Source organism: Sinohyriopsis cumingii, unplaced genomic scaffold (genome assembly GCF_028554795.1).
Source record: "Sinohyriopsis cumingii isolate HCF-2022 unplaced genomic scaffold, ASM2855479v2 utg000354l, whole genome shotgun sequence".
In the NCBI taxonomy this organism is placed as follows: domain Eukaryota; kingdom Metazoa; phylum Mollusca; class Bivalvia; order Unionida; family Unionidae; genus Sinohyriopsis; species Sinohyriopsis cumingii.
In genome coordinates this window covers 543,811-562,500 of record NW_028315890.1, presented here as the reverse complement: position 1 = coordinate 562,500, position 18,690 = coordinate 543,811, and the positions used below count along the sequence as shown (strand labels likewise).

The window sequence follows — 18,690 nt, the reverse complement described above, 5'->3', positions numbered from 1 at the left end:
CTTTTGATATTTTTTAGCTCTCAGATCTCTCAGGTTTTGGCAGAGACTTTAAAAGGCATTGAGAACGAAGCGCTATTGTTTATTGAGCACATATGTGAGCAACTCCACCAATTTAAGATTTCAGAAACTAGAGTGAAATATACACAGAAGCAGCTTCAACTAACCGTTAAAGGAAAGGTAAATATAAAACTCATATCATATTGATTTTATGATTTTAGTTTATCCCCTGTTTCAGCTGGTAATTACAACGAGACCTTGAATTCATCACTTATTTCAGGTAAAACACGTATCTTAAACTCACGATCTACATATGACGCAGTTCTATGCAAAATAAAGCTTTAGAAAACGAAGTAATATTTTGTGGTTGTCAAAAAATATGGCAACAATGACATGCCATTAGGTTAGAAAAAAGTGTGTTGATATGTTGAAAAACTCCTCAATCCTTATTGTTATTGTTTTATGAACTTTTAAGGCCTTTAGTAGGTGTGGATGCTATACCACTCCAAAGACCTTGGCCTGCTTGAATTGTGCATTCGGCGTTAAAGCTAAAGTCGTTCACTTCTTACATATTTAAATAATTACGAACTATGGTAGAATTTGTAACAATAGAGTTATTGATATAACATATGCCACCAAAAATTGCAATATCTCATTATTCGATCATTTCTTAAAACATTTGCGGAATAAGGAACCATTGAACCGAGGATGTGGTTTTGCTAGAGGCTTAGTACATACAATTATCTTGGGCAAAATTGTATAATCTCTACGGTAATATCCGCCTTGAAACTACACGGTAGAAAACTATCCATGCAAGTGTTACTCATAGAGCAAGTGCACTGAGGAATAGCTCGACTACGATCATTAGGTTTATGAGATAAGCTACAACATGCTTTCATACGAAACTTTGCATGTTACAACTAGTAATCAGCCTCTGAGTGCATTTTTTCAAAGAGGAATGTTTTAAGCATGGACAAATTCCCCAAATAATCTCATCAACAAATACAGTCCTAGACAACTGTTCAAGAAAGTAGGAAACGTAATTTGTTTCATGAAGGAAATAATTGTACATCAGGGAAAAGCACGTACATTCATTTCACAGTGATGCGCAACACATTGGTTTTTCTTTCACGACAGAGCAAAAACAAGACGAATAAGACATCCAAAGCCGTTAAATTATACAAAAATATCAAGGAAAATAAGAAAAAGAGGAAACCATATCTAGAAATTGTGTACATTTAAATCACTAAAACACATGAACCAATAGTATTGCGGATGGTTGATGTCCGAATGCATTTTATTGTCCATGCTATTGACGATGTTGAAAATGTATGAATCTTGGTTTGAAGATTTCCACACGTCGTCATTGCTTACCTCATTACTTATAAAGTTTGAAACTAAAGGGTAAATCGACGATTACACTTTTTTAAATACCAGGTACTTGCTCTTCGAATTCTAAATTATTCACAAGAGCAACGTTCATATGGCTGATGCTAGATAGCATCCAGTCAACACTTTCATAATTTCTTTTTTCAACGAAGTGCTATTATACGTGTATAACAACTAATCAGCATCACCATGATCACTTACCCTTACCAGGATGCCAATGTGCGAAATATATTGGCGTACAGAAGAGAAGTGATGAGTATGGATTGCACAAAAGACTTAATCGAAATAGTACCGTAATCCGTTTGACGACTAAGTATAAACGAATAAAAAATGAATAACATATAATCAAAACACTACATGTGATATGTGGATGTCTTTTGGAAACAATGTTATTTAAACTCTAACCCGAACTACAGGGATCTAGTATATGCCACGACCGTAAGGCAAAGCCTTCATAATTTCTCCGGGACACTAACCTGAAAAAAGATCATTTCACAATGTTACGTTTTTGCCAGGAACACCAATTAAATTGAACCTGTATGTTTGACATTCCAACAATATAACGGCAAAAACAGGTTACAAGGTAAGATTCCATATTTGATCATTCAAGTGACCCATGTTAATATCATGGACATTTTAAGCATATAATATTTGAATTTGACCATCCAGTGACGTTATATGATATTGCTGCAGTTTATTTGCATGATGGGATGTCAAATGTGAAGAAATCGTTTAGAGTAAAGTCACAAATTATACTAAATTTTCTGAATATCACATGCATATATGATACATTACCATTTTCATTGATATACCCGTAATATTAACTGTTATGCAGCTTTCAGAAATGCTGTCACAAATGAGTCTTGAAGTCACGAGGAAACAAAGACAGATAAGTCGGATTTTACAGGTATGTACAATTTGTAAAGTCAGATAACTTCTGTTATAAGTCTAATATTCGTTTACGCTGAACATCTTGTATAGCGCTAATTGGTATTTACCACATGAACAATCGTTGACTTCCAGGTAAACTTGGCCGATGTGTATACCGCCGCTGGCAGCCAGAAGGGTAAAGGATCGACTGTAAACACGAAGAGATGCATGAGAGAAGGAATCGATATACGTCGTCACACTATGTTTGATGAGGCCATCGGGAAATTGCTGAGAGAGTTAGATAGCCTACAGGTTCGTCACGTGGCATTTTGTTTAAATCCCCAGTTATAGGGAGGAAAAAGGTTGTTGCTTCGTACTTTTCGAATTTCGAATTACTTTTCGAATTATTATGTATGTTAACCTTTAATGCTTAAATCGTAGTGTGTATAACAGATACCATGAAAACCTTGCCCGTATTATCAGTAACATGGCTCTTTCAACGGCATTAATTAAAATGGAAAATCAGGCACGGAAAGGAACATCTTCAATGTAAATTTGATATTTATACTGGACTACTTAGCTTCCGACTTATACGATAATTTTTGGATGACCATCAAGCTCAATTCCCTAGCAAACTCTTCTTTGCAAAGACATTGCCATTCGTGGAACGCATAATTTTATATCTTAAATAAAAACTGGTTTTATGTAAACCAGAACAGCATATTTAGGAAAATGCATATAAAAAATGGATACTAACCAGAGTATTTTTATATATTAAATACAGCTTTATATGTGAGACTCTTTCTTCGCCTGAACACATGGCACTTAACAAACATTGGATGCGATTTAAGGCATTACTCTTACCAGGGCGAACTAGTTTTTAATGACAGAATGACTGGAAACAACATTAATTAGTTGAAAGTTCTCTATATTTCCCGCCTTGTATGTTATGGAAAATATCCGACGAGCTTCCACATTGTATATTTACATTTATATGACTCATGTCATAGAATATCTAGATTTATAGCTTTTCAGACTTCTGTGGAGCAGTTGCTGTGGGTATAGAATAATTGTAATGCATTCAAAATGTGGTAGTACAAGATTACTGAAGGCACTTATGTAACAATGTTCAATATGGTACTAAAGCATAAATCACTTTGTTAACATCAAAACAAAACTTGATAATTCGGTCTGTACAATAATTTCAAACGCATTGGCATACATATTTTATATGATTTTTTAAAACAGATATTTGTACTAAAATGTTTCACCGTGTGAAAGTATTCCTTTAAGTGTAAGTCCTCTAACTCTAAATATGTAAAAGTTAAATAATAAATGATTTTTATCATCGAGACCTTGACCCTTTATTATGGGCGAATTACACCTACTATCAACTTCTGACAGAATATCCGTATATTTCTCAATACTCTAAGATAAATCTCAAGATGTTAAATATTTAAACAGTTTTGGAGAAAGAAAGTATATTAACCGTCTTCTTTTCTAACTGGTGGATGGGTCCGCAAACAAACACAGCATATTGAATTACAGTTCGACATAGGTGTAATGCTTCTACTCTAGCTCCGTATCGATTTGAGGGGTAGAACATACACTAGATTATATCCAGACTATATGTGCAGGTCACATGCTGCTAGTCATCCTTTGAACATCATAGTTAATAGCATAACCAAAAATGATTTAGTATGAAGGTATGCATGTACATATATAAGCATGTATGCATGTATGTATGTATATATGTATGTATGTATGTATGTATGTATGTATATATATATATATGCATGAATGTATGTATGTATGCATGCATGTATGCATGTATGTATGTATGTATGTATGTATGTATGTATGTATGTATGTATGTATGTATGTATGCATGAATGTATGCATGTATGTATGCATGCATGCATGTATGCATGTACGAATGTATGTATGAATGTATGTATGTATGTATGTATGCATGTATGTATGTATGTACGTACGTATGTATGTATGCATGCATGTATGTATGTATGTATGTATGTATGTATGTATGTATGTATGTATGTATGTATGTATGTATGTATGTATGTATGTATGTATGTATGTATGTATGTATGTATGTATGTATGTGTGTGTGTAGGTAGGTAGGTTGGTAGGCAGGCAGGCATGCATGTATGTATGTATGTATGTATGTATGTATGTATGTATGTATATATATGTATGTATGTATGTATGTATGTATGTATGTATGTATGCTTTTCTAGGTTCGCATATGAAATGTTTCATCCACAACATTGCAATAAACACTCATATGGTGTAGATATCGCAAAGCAAAGCAAACTCTGGTAGTAAGAATGCAGTAATGTAATTGTACCATTTTGTTGGATGCATCATGGTATATTTGTGTATGTTTTAGGGAGAGATCTCGAAAGTAATGTATGCGCATTGCAGTGATTTAGAGGAAGATATGAGAACGGTATTTGGATCCATATGGAAGTCACATACACCAAGTGTAGAAGCTCTTTACAATGGTAATTTCTCACCTTTTGACGAAAATACAGTTGTGAGTTTCTTTTCTAGCTATTGTCTTTTTAAGTAGAAAAGAAAGTGCTTTCACTGGTCAATACCAATGACTGTTATATGCGTTCATGTCTGTCTAACTTTAAGTCCGACTACATGTCCGCTTCATTTTTGTATAACCTGGGTATTTGTTGCATTAGTTAAACTCACAGTTCAAAATGTTATGTTAACACATAGGTTATTCTTTCTACATAATGTGGAAACGAAAAGAACTTTTTAATCATGTAGTTGACATCATGTTACATTCAGTCATGACGGGACGTTTATGACATATTAGAGACAGCAAATGATTTGACTCCAATTTGTCTGCAAGGCACAAACTATAAAGGCATCAATCACATATATTGCAAAGAATATAGTTAAATATATTTAAACTTTACATGCCTTACTGTGTACACTTCATGCACATTAACGTAAGTTGAAAATGTTTTTTACGGGTTTTGCTTTTGTTGATTTTTTTCAGATTTGTGAGGAATAGTCAAATGTACTAAATTTCTCTTTATTTGCGGACTTGGTTATTTATGATTGTTTGCCTGGATTATATTGCATTATGCCAGCACTTAGTGTATATGAAATTGATTATTTGAAATCTTGAAGAAGTTTCAGTGATTTGAATTTCAGATATAATAAAACAGAGGTAAATGAAACATAGTAACGTAGAAGGTGAAATACTAACGCCCCCATGAATTATGAGCAATACATAACTGAAATTACTCCTCCTTTAGTTTTAGATTTATTGGCATTTTTTGGGAACTGTATGGAATGTTCTTCAACATCTTGTCAGGAACATAATCTTAGAGATACACCTATTATTCAGAAGTAATCACACTAGACGATTGCTTTAAACCAGTGACATAATATAAGGTTTGAGAAGCTTCGTCAGTGTTTTTCATTAATATAAACTGATATGTTAAGGCTTACATTCAAATAGTTTTCCTTACAGTTCTTTCTTCAGCCTGTGATGAGGTTCGGGAAATATACACAGATGCAAATCTGGAGAACACAGAAGAAGTCCAGCCCATAGTTGAGATTTGTCTCCAACCTAGGCATGCCCCTGGTACTTCGGAGCAGCATTTCATTAATAGGATGTCGCGATTTTTCAAACATATTCCAGACGATCAGATAACTGTCCAAACAGGACGTCCTCAAAATGATGCCAAGACCGAGTCAAAGAATGGTAGGTGTCGCAAACATCGAGTTTCGTTATTAAATCAAATAATATCGCACTAAGTGAACTCAGATTTTGTCCCTCGTACAAGATACAACAGTCAGTCATTTAACGTTTTGTAGTATTCACGGCATGCACAGTACAATCTGGCGTTATAATGAATACGAATGCCAGAATTGTCACATTAGGTAGTGTAGTAATAAATGATATATAATGGGGAGAAAAAAATTGCATCCATTGCTACATTAACATGCATACATAACATCATTCAACAATATGGACACTCAAATCAGTTCATCAATTATATAATCGACGCGTTTAAAGTATATGAGTGCGTGTATATGTGTGGGTGGTGTCCGTGTGTTCATTTACGTGAAATTTGACAGCTTATTTAATAAAAAAGGCAAAATAATATCATCAATAACAATACCACAAACATGTAAGGACTGAGCTTACCCTAACTTAAGGCAGCGTTCTTTATCCGTATGAAGACAATTTTCATGTTCAACCTTTTCAACTTTGAACTATTTAAAGAGATAGGCCTGTATCAATACTTAAACTATTATTTTTCAGATGAAGAAACGATATCAACATGGGAATGTAGTATTCAAAATACAATCCGTAACGGGTCGTCAGAAGAAATTTTGAAAGTTCTCTCAACATGTCCAAATGCTGAAACTTCGGACGTGCTTTTACCTTTTGTACACGACTCTGAGATACATAGAAAAATACTGATGACAGTAGCAGAACTCTTTCAGAATAGACTGTCGAATCAGGGGTATGAAGTGTCCATTTGGCCGGGATATAACCCAAATAAAAACGAGCACGTTCTTTTATGTATGTACAAAAACGAACAGCCTCAAGTAGGACGTTACTTTGATATGTATATAGTATATGTGAACATCGACTTTTTTGATGCAACGACATCACCAAGTATATAGCGACATCTTGTGTTTTGCAATCAGAAATTCCTCTAAACATGTTAAATTATGTAGGAATGACATCAAAGCTGGGTTCGATATAATTAGTCAGTAATAAAACATTCGGTGCGCTTGTATTTCTCACTGTACAGTAAATATATTATGATTTATATTAAACAAAGCTGCATTAGCAAATTTAAGGTCATCTACGAAGGTTTCACTTTCAACATGTTTTCTTGATTCTTTCTTAATTCAGTGAGGTTCATAGTGTCGGACTCATATCCACGTATAAGCCTGTTTATTGTAAAAGTAATTTCGTATATTGTGATTCTTAAATATGTAATACATATTGAGGTGTGTTAATGGGTGCGCATGGGTAACGTATATCGACCATATATCGTGAGTTGCTGGGTTCTAGTCATTATATTGTAGCGGTTGTATTGATGATGGGGAGTGGTAAAACTCGGTGGGGTTTCTTATAGTCCTTATGCGGCTGTCGATGGAGACGTTAGCTTGGAAAACAGTGTTTGCTTTATCAAAAATGGATTAACGAAATACCAGGGAATACGTAGATTCTCGAAGTATCCTTTAGGCAAAGTGTGGAGTGGGTCATGCACGGTGTATCCGTACCCATTCGGCGACATCCATGAAGACGGAAATACTTCGTGATTGTCAACTGGACTCAACGAATTGCATATGTTCCGTTATTAACAAAATTTATAATATCGCTATAAGAACAAAATCAAGATATTTTGTCTCACTATATCAGTGAAAATTATATATATATATATATATATATATATATATATATATATATAGAAAGAGAGAGAAAGAGAGATGTGTGTGTATGCATGTATCTTTGTATGTATGTATGTATCAGATTATCGATGAAACAGTTTTTAAAATGATGTACATATTTTTTACTTCAGTCTTGGTGACATCATCATTCACTGTTCATAGATGTGTCAATCCTATACTTTGATACTCTTTGTGAAAGTTTTTATATGTTTCCTAGTTGCGATTCGGTTCTAAATTTTGATCAACCATTGTGATAGATCCATGTATCAATTATATGTGTTTATAAGTTCCATGTTCTGGTTATTGATTGATTACATATTTGTGTTATAAGTTCATCTTTATCAAAATTAGGATAGATATCATTTCATTATATCAATTTTTTGACTATGTGATGTCATTCTATTTTGATTGATCTTTATGAGTTTAGACTTCCATTCATATTCATTCATAGTTAAATGACAGTATAAATAAACATCCCATTCAGATACTGTCTTCGCTTAAATCCAATCCCCGCATCCTGTTACAAAACGTTTTTTCTATACTCTATGTGAATATTACATGCTTTAATATACAGCGATATTTCCTTTGGGATATTTGTGTATAATGCTGATTTTGTGATTTGATGAATCTGAAATGTGGACTTTTCGTCTCTGCTATTTATATCGTTATGTCAATTTACATCGGTGAGACTACTCACATGATCAACTAATTGTGGAAATTTAATCACATTATCCGTGCTATAATGTTTCGTGACTCTCCTCGATACAATAGTATGTGAATGACTCCCGTAACCTGTCTGAAGAAGTGTAGCGAAATAAGCAATATAAATATAGTTAAGTCTATCCAGATCACCAAATGTCAGAGTGCAGGGAGGGAGACCATACATGTATTAATGGGGTCAGCTACAAGCTCTTAGCATGTGGAGCGGATTCGTAATAAAGAAGACTTGAACATTAGTGCATGCATCAAAAGGGACCTCCTTGAAATGAAATCTTTAGGAGCTTCTTAGATAGTTATTTTCAGAAATTGTATCTCATTTGTAAATTAAGGAATCAAGCACAACCAAAATAAAATTTAAAAATACAATTGAATAATTGAGCTTTAAAAGCAATAATTACATAAACGAATAAGAATACTCGAGGAAAGAGGCAGAAAAGCCAACACAAAAGACTAAACAGCAGCTCAAGAATATCACGCATATCGCAAGTCACAATGGTTGTCAAAGGAAAATAAATGATGTTACAATTTTGAACATGATTGATTCACACAACACATCTGTCATAGCTAAACTCAAAGGAGATGCTGAAAAATGTTGGAGGCATGATATATATATCATACATAATTTTTTGGCAATGCATGAACTCCCTGGGAAGAGTAGTGGCCAGAAATAATTAATTTCGTATTGTTTGATGTGCAGGCAAAGAAAGCCAAAGTGATCGTCGCCAATAATAAAATTGATTCAAAGGCATATTTAATGAAACGAAAGGTAAATGGCAAACTATTGAACTAATGAATATATAAATTACCGATCCAGAATTGGATTAACCTATTATGTAAATGGCATCATTTCAATGGCAGTATCTGCGACTAAATAATAGCTGGTAAAATATACTGTGAAATAGTGACACTCATTTGAGAAAGAAAATACAATTGTTGATAGTGTTTCCTCATAATTATAAAAAACTTTGTACCACATAAGATGTGCAAACTTTAAATTTCATTTCTTAAATCAAAATATATAAAACCAACTCTCCTAGAAGAACAAGGTCAATAACTAATACAAAGCTTCTTATGATATTTGATAGAGATGAACATATTTTAGTAGTGTTATAAAAGAGGCTTTATATTCATTCGGTTATGCATACAATGGCACGGTATTCTCTACCACACAATATTGTCTTTATAACCCACTCATGGTTTTGGCTCATCTCTTTTCGTGTTTGTGAGCGGAGAGGCACTAAGTTTTCAATTTCCACAATCCCCATGTCGAACTCAGGCTTGCTAGTTAAATCATTTCGATGGCTATTGAACAAAGGTTAATAATCACTATGAGACATATTCGTGCCGTCTCAGGATCATCTGAATGGACGTGAATTCTCCAATGGAGCCGGATCGAGATGTATGTACCAGTGCCACGAATCACATCGGTTGATATTGTTATGGAATAAACAACAACTCCAAATGGTGTGCCAATATTAGTTGATATACCCAGATCAACGATGGCAATACTTCTCAAATATGATATATTGTCACATACATTCGCTTGTGTTTCACAAGTAAAATCTTCTTTTGGTAATTTCGTATCGATGCTGTTTTTCCGCTTCAATTAGTTTTTCGCGTCGGTATATGATTCAAAATGCATCGTAGTTCTAATAATAATGTTGCTGCATAATGTAATTGCACGGGATGAAGTCTCTGATTAAACTAATCATGTCCCTGAGCAATACACGATACACGCACTTCTAACCAAATGTTCATTGTTATCTTAAGAACTGTTAAACAAACATAGTATATTTCTGCCTGACGCATTTGTAAGTCGTTGGCAATTTCGTGTTCGTGGGGCCTGCCATCACAATAGTATATAATCATACTGTATAATCCATTGTATGCTGTCTAAAATAAACGTTTTTGTCTGTATCAATACATTGTTATCCGATGCGCCCTTGTTCAACAACATTCAAGAGTTTTCTCTGATTGGTTGAGACTTTGCTGGTGCAACATATTCAACTGGGAATACAACAATAGTGGGTTTTGGTTATAAATTATACTTGTTATTTGTAGAATCAGTCCTTTTATGCTTTGATGCCTAATTTTACAGTCTTCATAATGCTATATTGAATGTTCATATTGTATGTTAGGAATTGTATATTTTGATCTTAGAAACGGCCCAAGGTCGCCCGAGTCAATGGCAATGAAAATCCTTCAGATAAACTAGGCTGAAAACATAAATCAATCATCTACATTGAATGATCAACATCAACAGTATATATCGTATAAAATGATATACAAAACGAATTGGAGCAGCGTGAATAATTGCGAAAATGGGCATTAACTATTACCAGACACAACACATAAGAGATATTGAGAAATGTTCCAACACGTTTGACATTATTGGGTAATTACATCCGTCAGATAATGTCCATGCTGGTATAATACTCAGTGATTAATCAATTGAGGTCATTTGGGCCGATTAAATTTTAAAATATAGTATTTCTAATTTCACTATCAGGACCCTGTAATAGGTACACTTAATTATGTACAATTTTGTGTTACTATTGGCGGCTACCATAAGTTGTTTGTATGAAATAATAGTGGATGCTGCTTATAGCAAGATACAATTATAACAAGTGTACTAATAAAACATGTTTGCACACAAGTTCATAAACTTTAACCTTTATAACAAGTTAAATGGTATTAGAGCGTAATAACTGCAAATAATATGCCTAACAAAGTAAAAACCCTGCAGCTGAACAAGTAGTTTAATTACTGTAAATCGCATTTGTTTGCTTATCATGTTGCTGGAGGAGCTCGAACATGTCTTGAATGTAGCACAGACGTAAAATCACGTAATTTACTTCTCAGGACATGAAGATCTGTTCATAAATAATATCGCGCGTGCTGTTGTAGATTCGCAGAGCCTGTACTTGTTCAAACAATTGTAATTGTACACACACATACACACAGCTGACTGCACCAACTCATGATGCAGTGTTTGAGGGAAAACACGCATAAATAAATAAAACAATAGCTATGAAGAGTTTTTGATATAGAGTAATTTTAAATATTCTTCTGACGTATGTCTTAATGTGCGAATGCGTTATGTGATATAATTATACTTACCCTGCATCAAGTAAAACATTGCACGTGTTGACCATAAAGTTTGCGTTAACAAGGTTTCCAGAGGCAGTTACTTTGCGGAATATTAAGACTAAAACTATAGTCAAAGCCTTAATACAATTCTTTACAATTTTTGGTTTACCTAAGTCCTTCCAGTCTGATCAAGCTTCTTGTTTCATGTCAGGGAAATTCCGAAAAGTTATGCATGAATTGGATATTCAACATTTCAAAATTCTCTGCGTATCACCCTGATGTTCGAGATAGCTCTTTAAATCAATATAAAATGTAGCTGTACCTGTCCCTCACTGTGACAATCTAAACGATGACTTACAACGGGAATGTAATGACCTTGATTCCGCTAGGCTAAGATAAAGATTTTTGACAATAAAGACGTTTCTTGAATAGCTATATAACTTCCCATTGGTTGGGCTAAGTCACGAGAATAGACTAACTTGATGCAAAATGAACAGTTTATCGCAATATACACCATATATAAAGAGATGATTCACATCAGTTTCATTCCAATGTTGGGGTCATTAACATTATATTTATTCCTGTTTTAAGTTTGCAGACATGTTGTATGTTGTACCTGTATATTTTTTGCGAGGAGAGAGGGAAAAACATTTGTTTACATTATTCAGGATAAATCGAAAGCGTTAACTATTTGGGCTATACTATTTGTCTGGAATTAATGGTAATTATTTGAAGAAATTGTCGAAAGGTCCAACTTCCCAACGTAACGATTATTGGATGGCCTGTACATTTCCGGTTTTGGAATTTATAGGGAACATTTCACCCATTTATAACTTGTTCGACCTTTAATGAGGATTAGTTTCGATTCACTTTATAATTATGTAAGTTCCTCAATTGTTTTTTATTATAATGTTGTAAGATTTTTGTTTTGTCAGTTAAAGAAGCTTGTTGGTTTTGCAGTTTTATTTTACTTAGTGTGTGACCATACAGTTGTAACACATCTAAGACAGCAAGTTCATCCACTCCGACTATGGATCTAAATAATTTAAGCATATCGGATTATATCATACGGTTTGCTATTCATTGATGCAGTATTTGTTCCCTGACATTGTCGTATATTCAGAAAATATGCAATGTATCAGTATTCATAATTTTTATTGTTGTAACTTAAAGCATTCAGAACTAACCTGACCCCTTTTCTTAAAATAAGTACAAGTAACAAGATGTGAGGAATTCTGATTTACGTTAAATTATTAGTAGTTGTGTCAGATTCAAATTGTACGTTTCTTTTTAGACTGATTTGGTTTCTTAGTAACAGTTGACAAGCGGAAAATGTGTTGATAAATCAAACTTTGTGAGACAACGAATATTCGCCATCTGTACGAGCAATGTTATCTATAGCATACATGATGTGTTCATCAAGGTAAATTTTGACGTCGACATGAACGCTGTTCTTGAACTCTTCGGCTATGATATATTGTCTATGTTTGTCAAAATATGTATCAATCCTTTTAGATGTGCATTATTCTCAAATAGGTGTTCTTTTCTTCGCTCTAATACGACATGGGCTTGGCCTTTTCCTTTCTCGCGATTCCGAAACCTCTATCCATATGATTTATCATCATTTTACAACCCTTTAATATACATTCCCTGATCACATCATAATGAGCACATGCATCTACTGACAGTGAGGAATACATTTCACGAGCTTTGTCACTAAGTAATAATAAAGTCCATGGCTCTCTTGTAAGTGTCAAATTCACGGTTGTAGTTTCAAAATGAGAAAAATACTGATCTGCATCATTAGTCTCATAAAGAGTGTACTAATATAATATTTGATGTGGAGTGCATTTATAATATTTTAATCATTTAACACGAAAGCATCAACTTTGATTACATTACACTGGTCAACAGTGAAATCATTACTGACTTGAAAAGGCCCTAATCTGTAGTATTTTGGTGTGCCGAACACGAATATAACCGTGAAAAATTTGTATTGGCTCTCGTTTTGAAGATATTCATATACCTCATTTTCTATGTTTCACTGTGTAAATTTCTCCAGTAGGACTGCAGCAACATCCGGAATAATGATGTAACATTGCATAATACCATCATGCTCACATCATCCACAGTTGATTGCATCATTTTCTGATGCAATGCAATACTAATGCCATGCGGCTGCTGAAGTAAGTTGACGTCAGCAGTGTACTATACATGTGTAGGCCTATTATACTAATGCCAGGCGGCTGCTGAAGCTGACGTAAGCAGTGTACTATATAAAGCCCAATCAGATAGGTTCAGCATTTAAAATATTTTAGACGTTGTGCGAGACAGTTCAAGCTACTGTTACATAAAACTTATTATTTTATCCATTTACGTACAATAAAGAACAGTAATGCCTCGAAAGTGTGTTAATACCGCGGACAATTTTTGCTATATTTGTGGGGAAGTGACATTTGCCAACCAGAAGAAAAGTATCAATTCTCAAGTGAAGAAGGCATATCATCTTTACTTCGGATGCAAGGTTGGTGACCAAGACAAGCCTTGGGCTCCGCATATATGCTGTGCTACATGTACAACACAGCTTTCACAGTGGTTGAATTGCAAAAGGTCATCAATGCCGTTTGCAGTCCCAATGGTGTGGAGAGAGCCAAGCAACCACCTAAATGACTGTTACTTCTGCTTGGTTCCTCCTCTTTCCGGCGGAATAACGAAGCGAAAGAAGTCGAGAATAGTCTACCCAAACATTCCGTCTGCATTGAGACCAGTTCCACATGGTGAGGGACTTCCTATTCCAGAACCTCCAGCAGAATATTCTCTTGATTCATCTGACGAAGACAAAGGTGAGTCGACCTGTTCTTTTCCTGGTCCATCAGCATGCAGTGATCCAGATTTTGACTGTGGTGCATCATCAACCCCACACAGAATAACACAGGAAGAACTAAATGACCTGATTCGTGATTTGGACTTATCAAAGAACAAGGCAGAATTGCTAGGATCAAGACTCCAACAATGGAATCTTCTAGAAGAAGATGTCACAATTACTGCATATCGAAAGCGCCACCAGCAATTGGAGCCTTTCTTCAGAAAGAAAAGTAATCTGATATTCTGTTCCGATATTGAGGGCCTCATGAATGCTTTAAAAATCACTCATGACCCACAAGAATGGAGACTATTTGTGGACTCTTCGAAACTGAGTCTCAAGGCTGTGCTTTTGCACAATGGAAACATTCTTCCATCTATTCCAGTAGCGTATGCTGTCCACATGAAAGAGACATACGATAACTTAAGGCAGCTACTGAATTCCATTGAGTATAACAAGTACAGCTGGCACCGCTGTGGTGATTTGAAGGTAGTTGCCCTTTTAATGGGACTGCAGCAAGAATATACAAAATACATGTGTTTCTTATGCGAGTGGGATAGCCGAGCAAGGGAAATGCACTACATGAGGAAGGAATGGACTCACAGGCAGAATGTAGCCATTGGAGAGAAGAATATCCAACACCCAGCTCTGGTTGAGGCTCAGAAAATCTTGCTACCACCCCTTCACATCAAACTAGGTTTGATGAAGAACTTCGTGAAAGCCATTGACCGGACTTTGCCAGCATTCCGATACCTGCATGAAAAATTCCCTCGACTCAGCGAAGCAAAGATTAAAGAGGGAGTTTTTGTGGGTCCTCAGATTCGAGAGCTTTTCAAAGATGACCGGTTCAACAACTTGCTGGAAGGTGACGCGAAACAAGCATGGAATGCTTTTCGCCTAGTTTCTACAAACTTCCTCGGAAATGTTAGGGCAGAAAACTATAAGGAACTAGTAGAAGACATGTTGATGAAGTATAAGAAACTTGGCTGCAATATGTCTCTAAAGATTCACTTCCTTCATTCCCATTTGGATTTCTTTCCTAGCAACTGTGGTATTGTTAGTGATGAACACGGCGAACGTTTTCATCAAGATATCGCAACAATGGAACAAAGATACCAGGGAAAATGGTCCACTACAATGCTGGCTGACTACTGCTGGACACTCCTCAGAGATGTTCCCGAACAGCTGTACAAGAGACAGGCGAAGAAATCTAAGATGTAGTCAATGACTTGATTTTTTATAGGTAGGCTATAACAGTTGACCTTTTACTATTGGAATGCATTTCGTTATGTAAACATTAATTTCTTGCAGATTACAAAAAAACTAGAGCCAATTTTGCAATTTGACTGTCATATTCGTGTTCAGCACATAAAAATTGATAAGAATTGACTAATTTTATTTCAGTAACATGACTTTTGTAAAAATTTGTTGTCCAGTGTTATTTCAATGTAGCTAATTAATATTGCAATACAGTATTGCTATCATTTTTTCGCTCCTAAATCTTTACATCTGCCACTTTTATCGGGATTGTTTTTCGCATTTAAACATACTTATATTTAGATACTTGTGCACTCTCTTTTTATCTTGATTTATGTACGTAATTGTCCAGTAAATTTCCATGTCGTGTTATCGTGTTACAAAATATGTTGCACCCTTGGTTTGGGGGTTGGGCTAATAATATGACGGGTGTTCTCATAATATATACAAATAAACGACTTGAATTATGTTCAGTACGGCTTTGGAGGGACTGAATAAATGTTTTATTCTGATTGATAGTTTAACACAGGCTCTTTAAATTGTCACCTATCCCGTTCTGAAACAACATATATGATCGAACAAAAATGAAGTGACTTAATGCATATTACGTTGATTAATGTTATAACACACATATTGCAATGAATCACACCAATAGCAGGTTATATAATTACCTATATTATACAATTGTATCAGTATTAAATCAAATCGTGCAGTCTGATACTACTGTATCATCTATGGACCTCACCCCATCCACAAGCCATAAACTGTGATAGCTGAAGATTTAGCAGCGAAGTTCATTTCGGAAAGTTCCTTTCGTAATTGAGGGAGATTGTAAATGACAAATCCATAGGCAATTGTTACAATACTATACAGGTACACTGTGCAAGATTGTATTTTCTTCGACAATAACGTTTGATATGTATATATATATATATATATATATATATATGCTTATATATATATATGCATATATATATATATGCATATATATAAATAGATATATATATATTCATATATATATATATATTCATATATATATATATATATATATATATATATATATATATATATATATATATATATATATATATATATATGCATATATATATATGTATATATATGCATATATATATGTATATATATATATATATATATATATATATATATATATATATATATATATATATATATATATATATATATATATATATATAAAGAAAGAGAGAGAGAGGGAGAAAGAAGTTAAGATTAATAGTTAGACAGATAGATAGATGGAGGTAGATAATGATTTGTGCTTTATTAACTGCACCTTTTTTGTTAAAGACAAGTAAATTACACCTTACCTCATTTATATCCTAGCTATATACAAATGAGTACACTTATTTAAAGCAGGCATTAAAATATCAGTCCATCGTATTTACAAAGGGATGCTCTTTTTGTAGAAATATGTGTTGTCTTACATTTCATACCGTCTCACAGAATCAAATGTGTGCTCTCTCTGCGTGATTTCCAGTCATGAAAGTTTATATACTATATAATTTGTTCACAGTTAACGCTGCTAACACCTTTCCTGTCATTGTGGTCTTATTATTAAGAATTTTATATCAGCTTCCACACATTTCTTCTCGTGCCATCCGCTCCAGTAGCATAGAGGTTAAATCGTCCGTCTTGCAGATTCATATTAAAGACTTATACAACTTGTACGAGCAGTTGCCTCGCATGGTGCTCAGTATTAATATAATATTGTTAGACTTGGTGACATGATAATGTGCCTGGGTGTAACATGATGGTACATGTCTGCAGCATGATGCCCCATTGCTAGACATAACTCTAAACCGCTAAACTGGAGCGATCGTAGCGACATGACTGAACATTTGTAAAACCACGTTAAAAATCCAAAACACACACACACACACACACACACACACACACACACACACACCTTACGTACATTAGAAGGACCTTGTAAATCCACATACATTAGGAGGTCCACCGAAGGTAATGAATGTATACGGTTCCTATATAGAGGATTGTATTTGATGTTAGACGAAAACATGTCCTAGGTGTCTAAATGTTTTGAAAAACTACATGTTTATTGGACTCCAATGATGTGCTTTCCAATATATTGTGAGGAATAAAAGATATGTGGTGAAAATTATACACTACGAACACACAATTTTACACACCTGAAGTACACTACTCTTGAGAGAACCTCGCATAATTATGTCGTCATTATCCAAGTGCAAAGGTCAGAATTCCATTTCGTTCGTAAATTTTATTTGTTTCATTGATGTATGTTTCCAATTTTACTTGATGTAATATAAATAAAAAAGAAACAACAACATACATAAGTATATACATATTCCCTACATTTGTTTTACTTTAGTATAATTCATTCCGATGACTAAAAAATAACCCTATAATAGCTAAATATCACTTGTCGTTTTTCAATTATATGAGACAATCTAAGCGTTTAGGGATTGTATGGATACATAAACGACATCAAACACATGCGATTACACAGCAATACATTGTTTAGGCAGTAGCATATTATAAAGTTGTCAAACTTTGTCAATTTAAGACTATACAATACTTGATAAAGGTGAGCTCTAAAATGAAGAAACATAAGGAAGCCAGAATCGTAACTATTACAAACGAAATTAGTAACTATTCAATTTGTATGTCGAGTAAAATAAGATTGGATAATCTGGGTCCAGGCTACAAAAACACTATCTTGTATTTCTATACAATATGGCAAATGGTTCAAGGCTCCCTTAAGTATAATATTTCTGATTGCACAAGTTGTTAGTGACATAGCTGATATCGTAAATAGCTTACAATCAATACAAACTGGATTAAGATTCTTTACTTCAACGTTTCCTCCCTTCACTCATCCGACAAAGAAACATTTTATGGCTAGACTCCTTAAAGCGATTTTTAATAAAATGGTAATTTAACAATCGTGACAATCGTGTTCCCAAACACAGTTTTTGGATAAAAGGAAATACATTTTTTCATCCTCGACTTAATACCAATTGCACTGC

The 18,690-nt window shown here is 34.3% G+C and overlaps 1 protein-coding gene across 1 annotated transcript; it reads left to right on the top strand.

Moving 5' to 3' along the window:
* Window positions 1-2,256: 2,256 nt before the first annotated feature.
* On the top strand, window positions 2,257-7,957 carry LOC149774291 (uncharacterized). The gene is made up of 4 exons (XM_089945500.1): window positions 2,257-2,568; window positions 4,667-4,781; window positions 5,774-6,007; window positions 6,572-7,957. Exons 1-4 carry the CDS (start codon window positions 2,485-2,487, stop codon window positions 6,937-6,939), a joined length of 801 nt encoding a protein of 266 aa, XP_089801626.1. The 5' UTR covers window positions 2,257-2,484; the 3' UTR covers window positions 6,940-7,957.
* Window positions 7,958-18,690: the final 10,733 nt, after the last annotated feature.

Coding starts and splice junctions, on each gene's coding strand:
- LOC149774291 (XM_089945500.1), top strand. CDS start 2,485: ATGAGAGAAGGAATCGATATACGTCGTCACACTATGTTTGATGAGGCC. Junction 2,569..4,666: donor GAGAGTTAGATAGCCTACAG/GTTCGTCACGTG, acceptor TGTATGTTTTAG/GGAGAGATCTCGAAAGTAAT. Junction 4,782..5,773: donor TGTAGAAGCTCTTTACAATG/GTAATTTCTCAC, acceptor TTTTCCTTACAG/TTCTTTCTTCAGCCTGTGAT.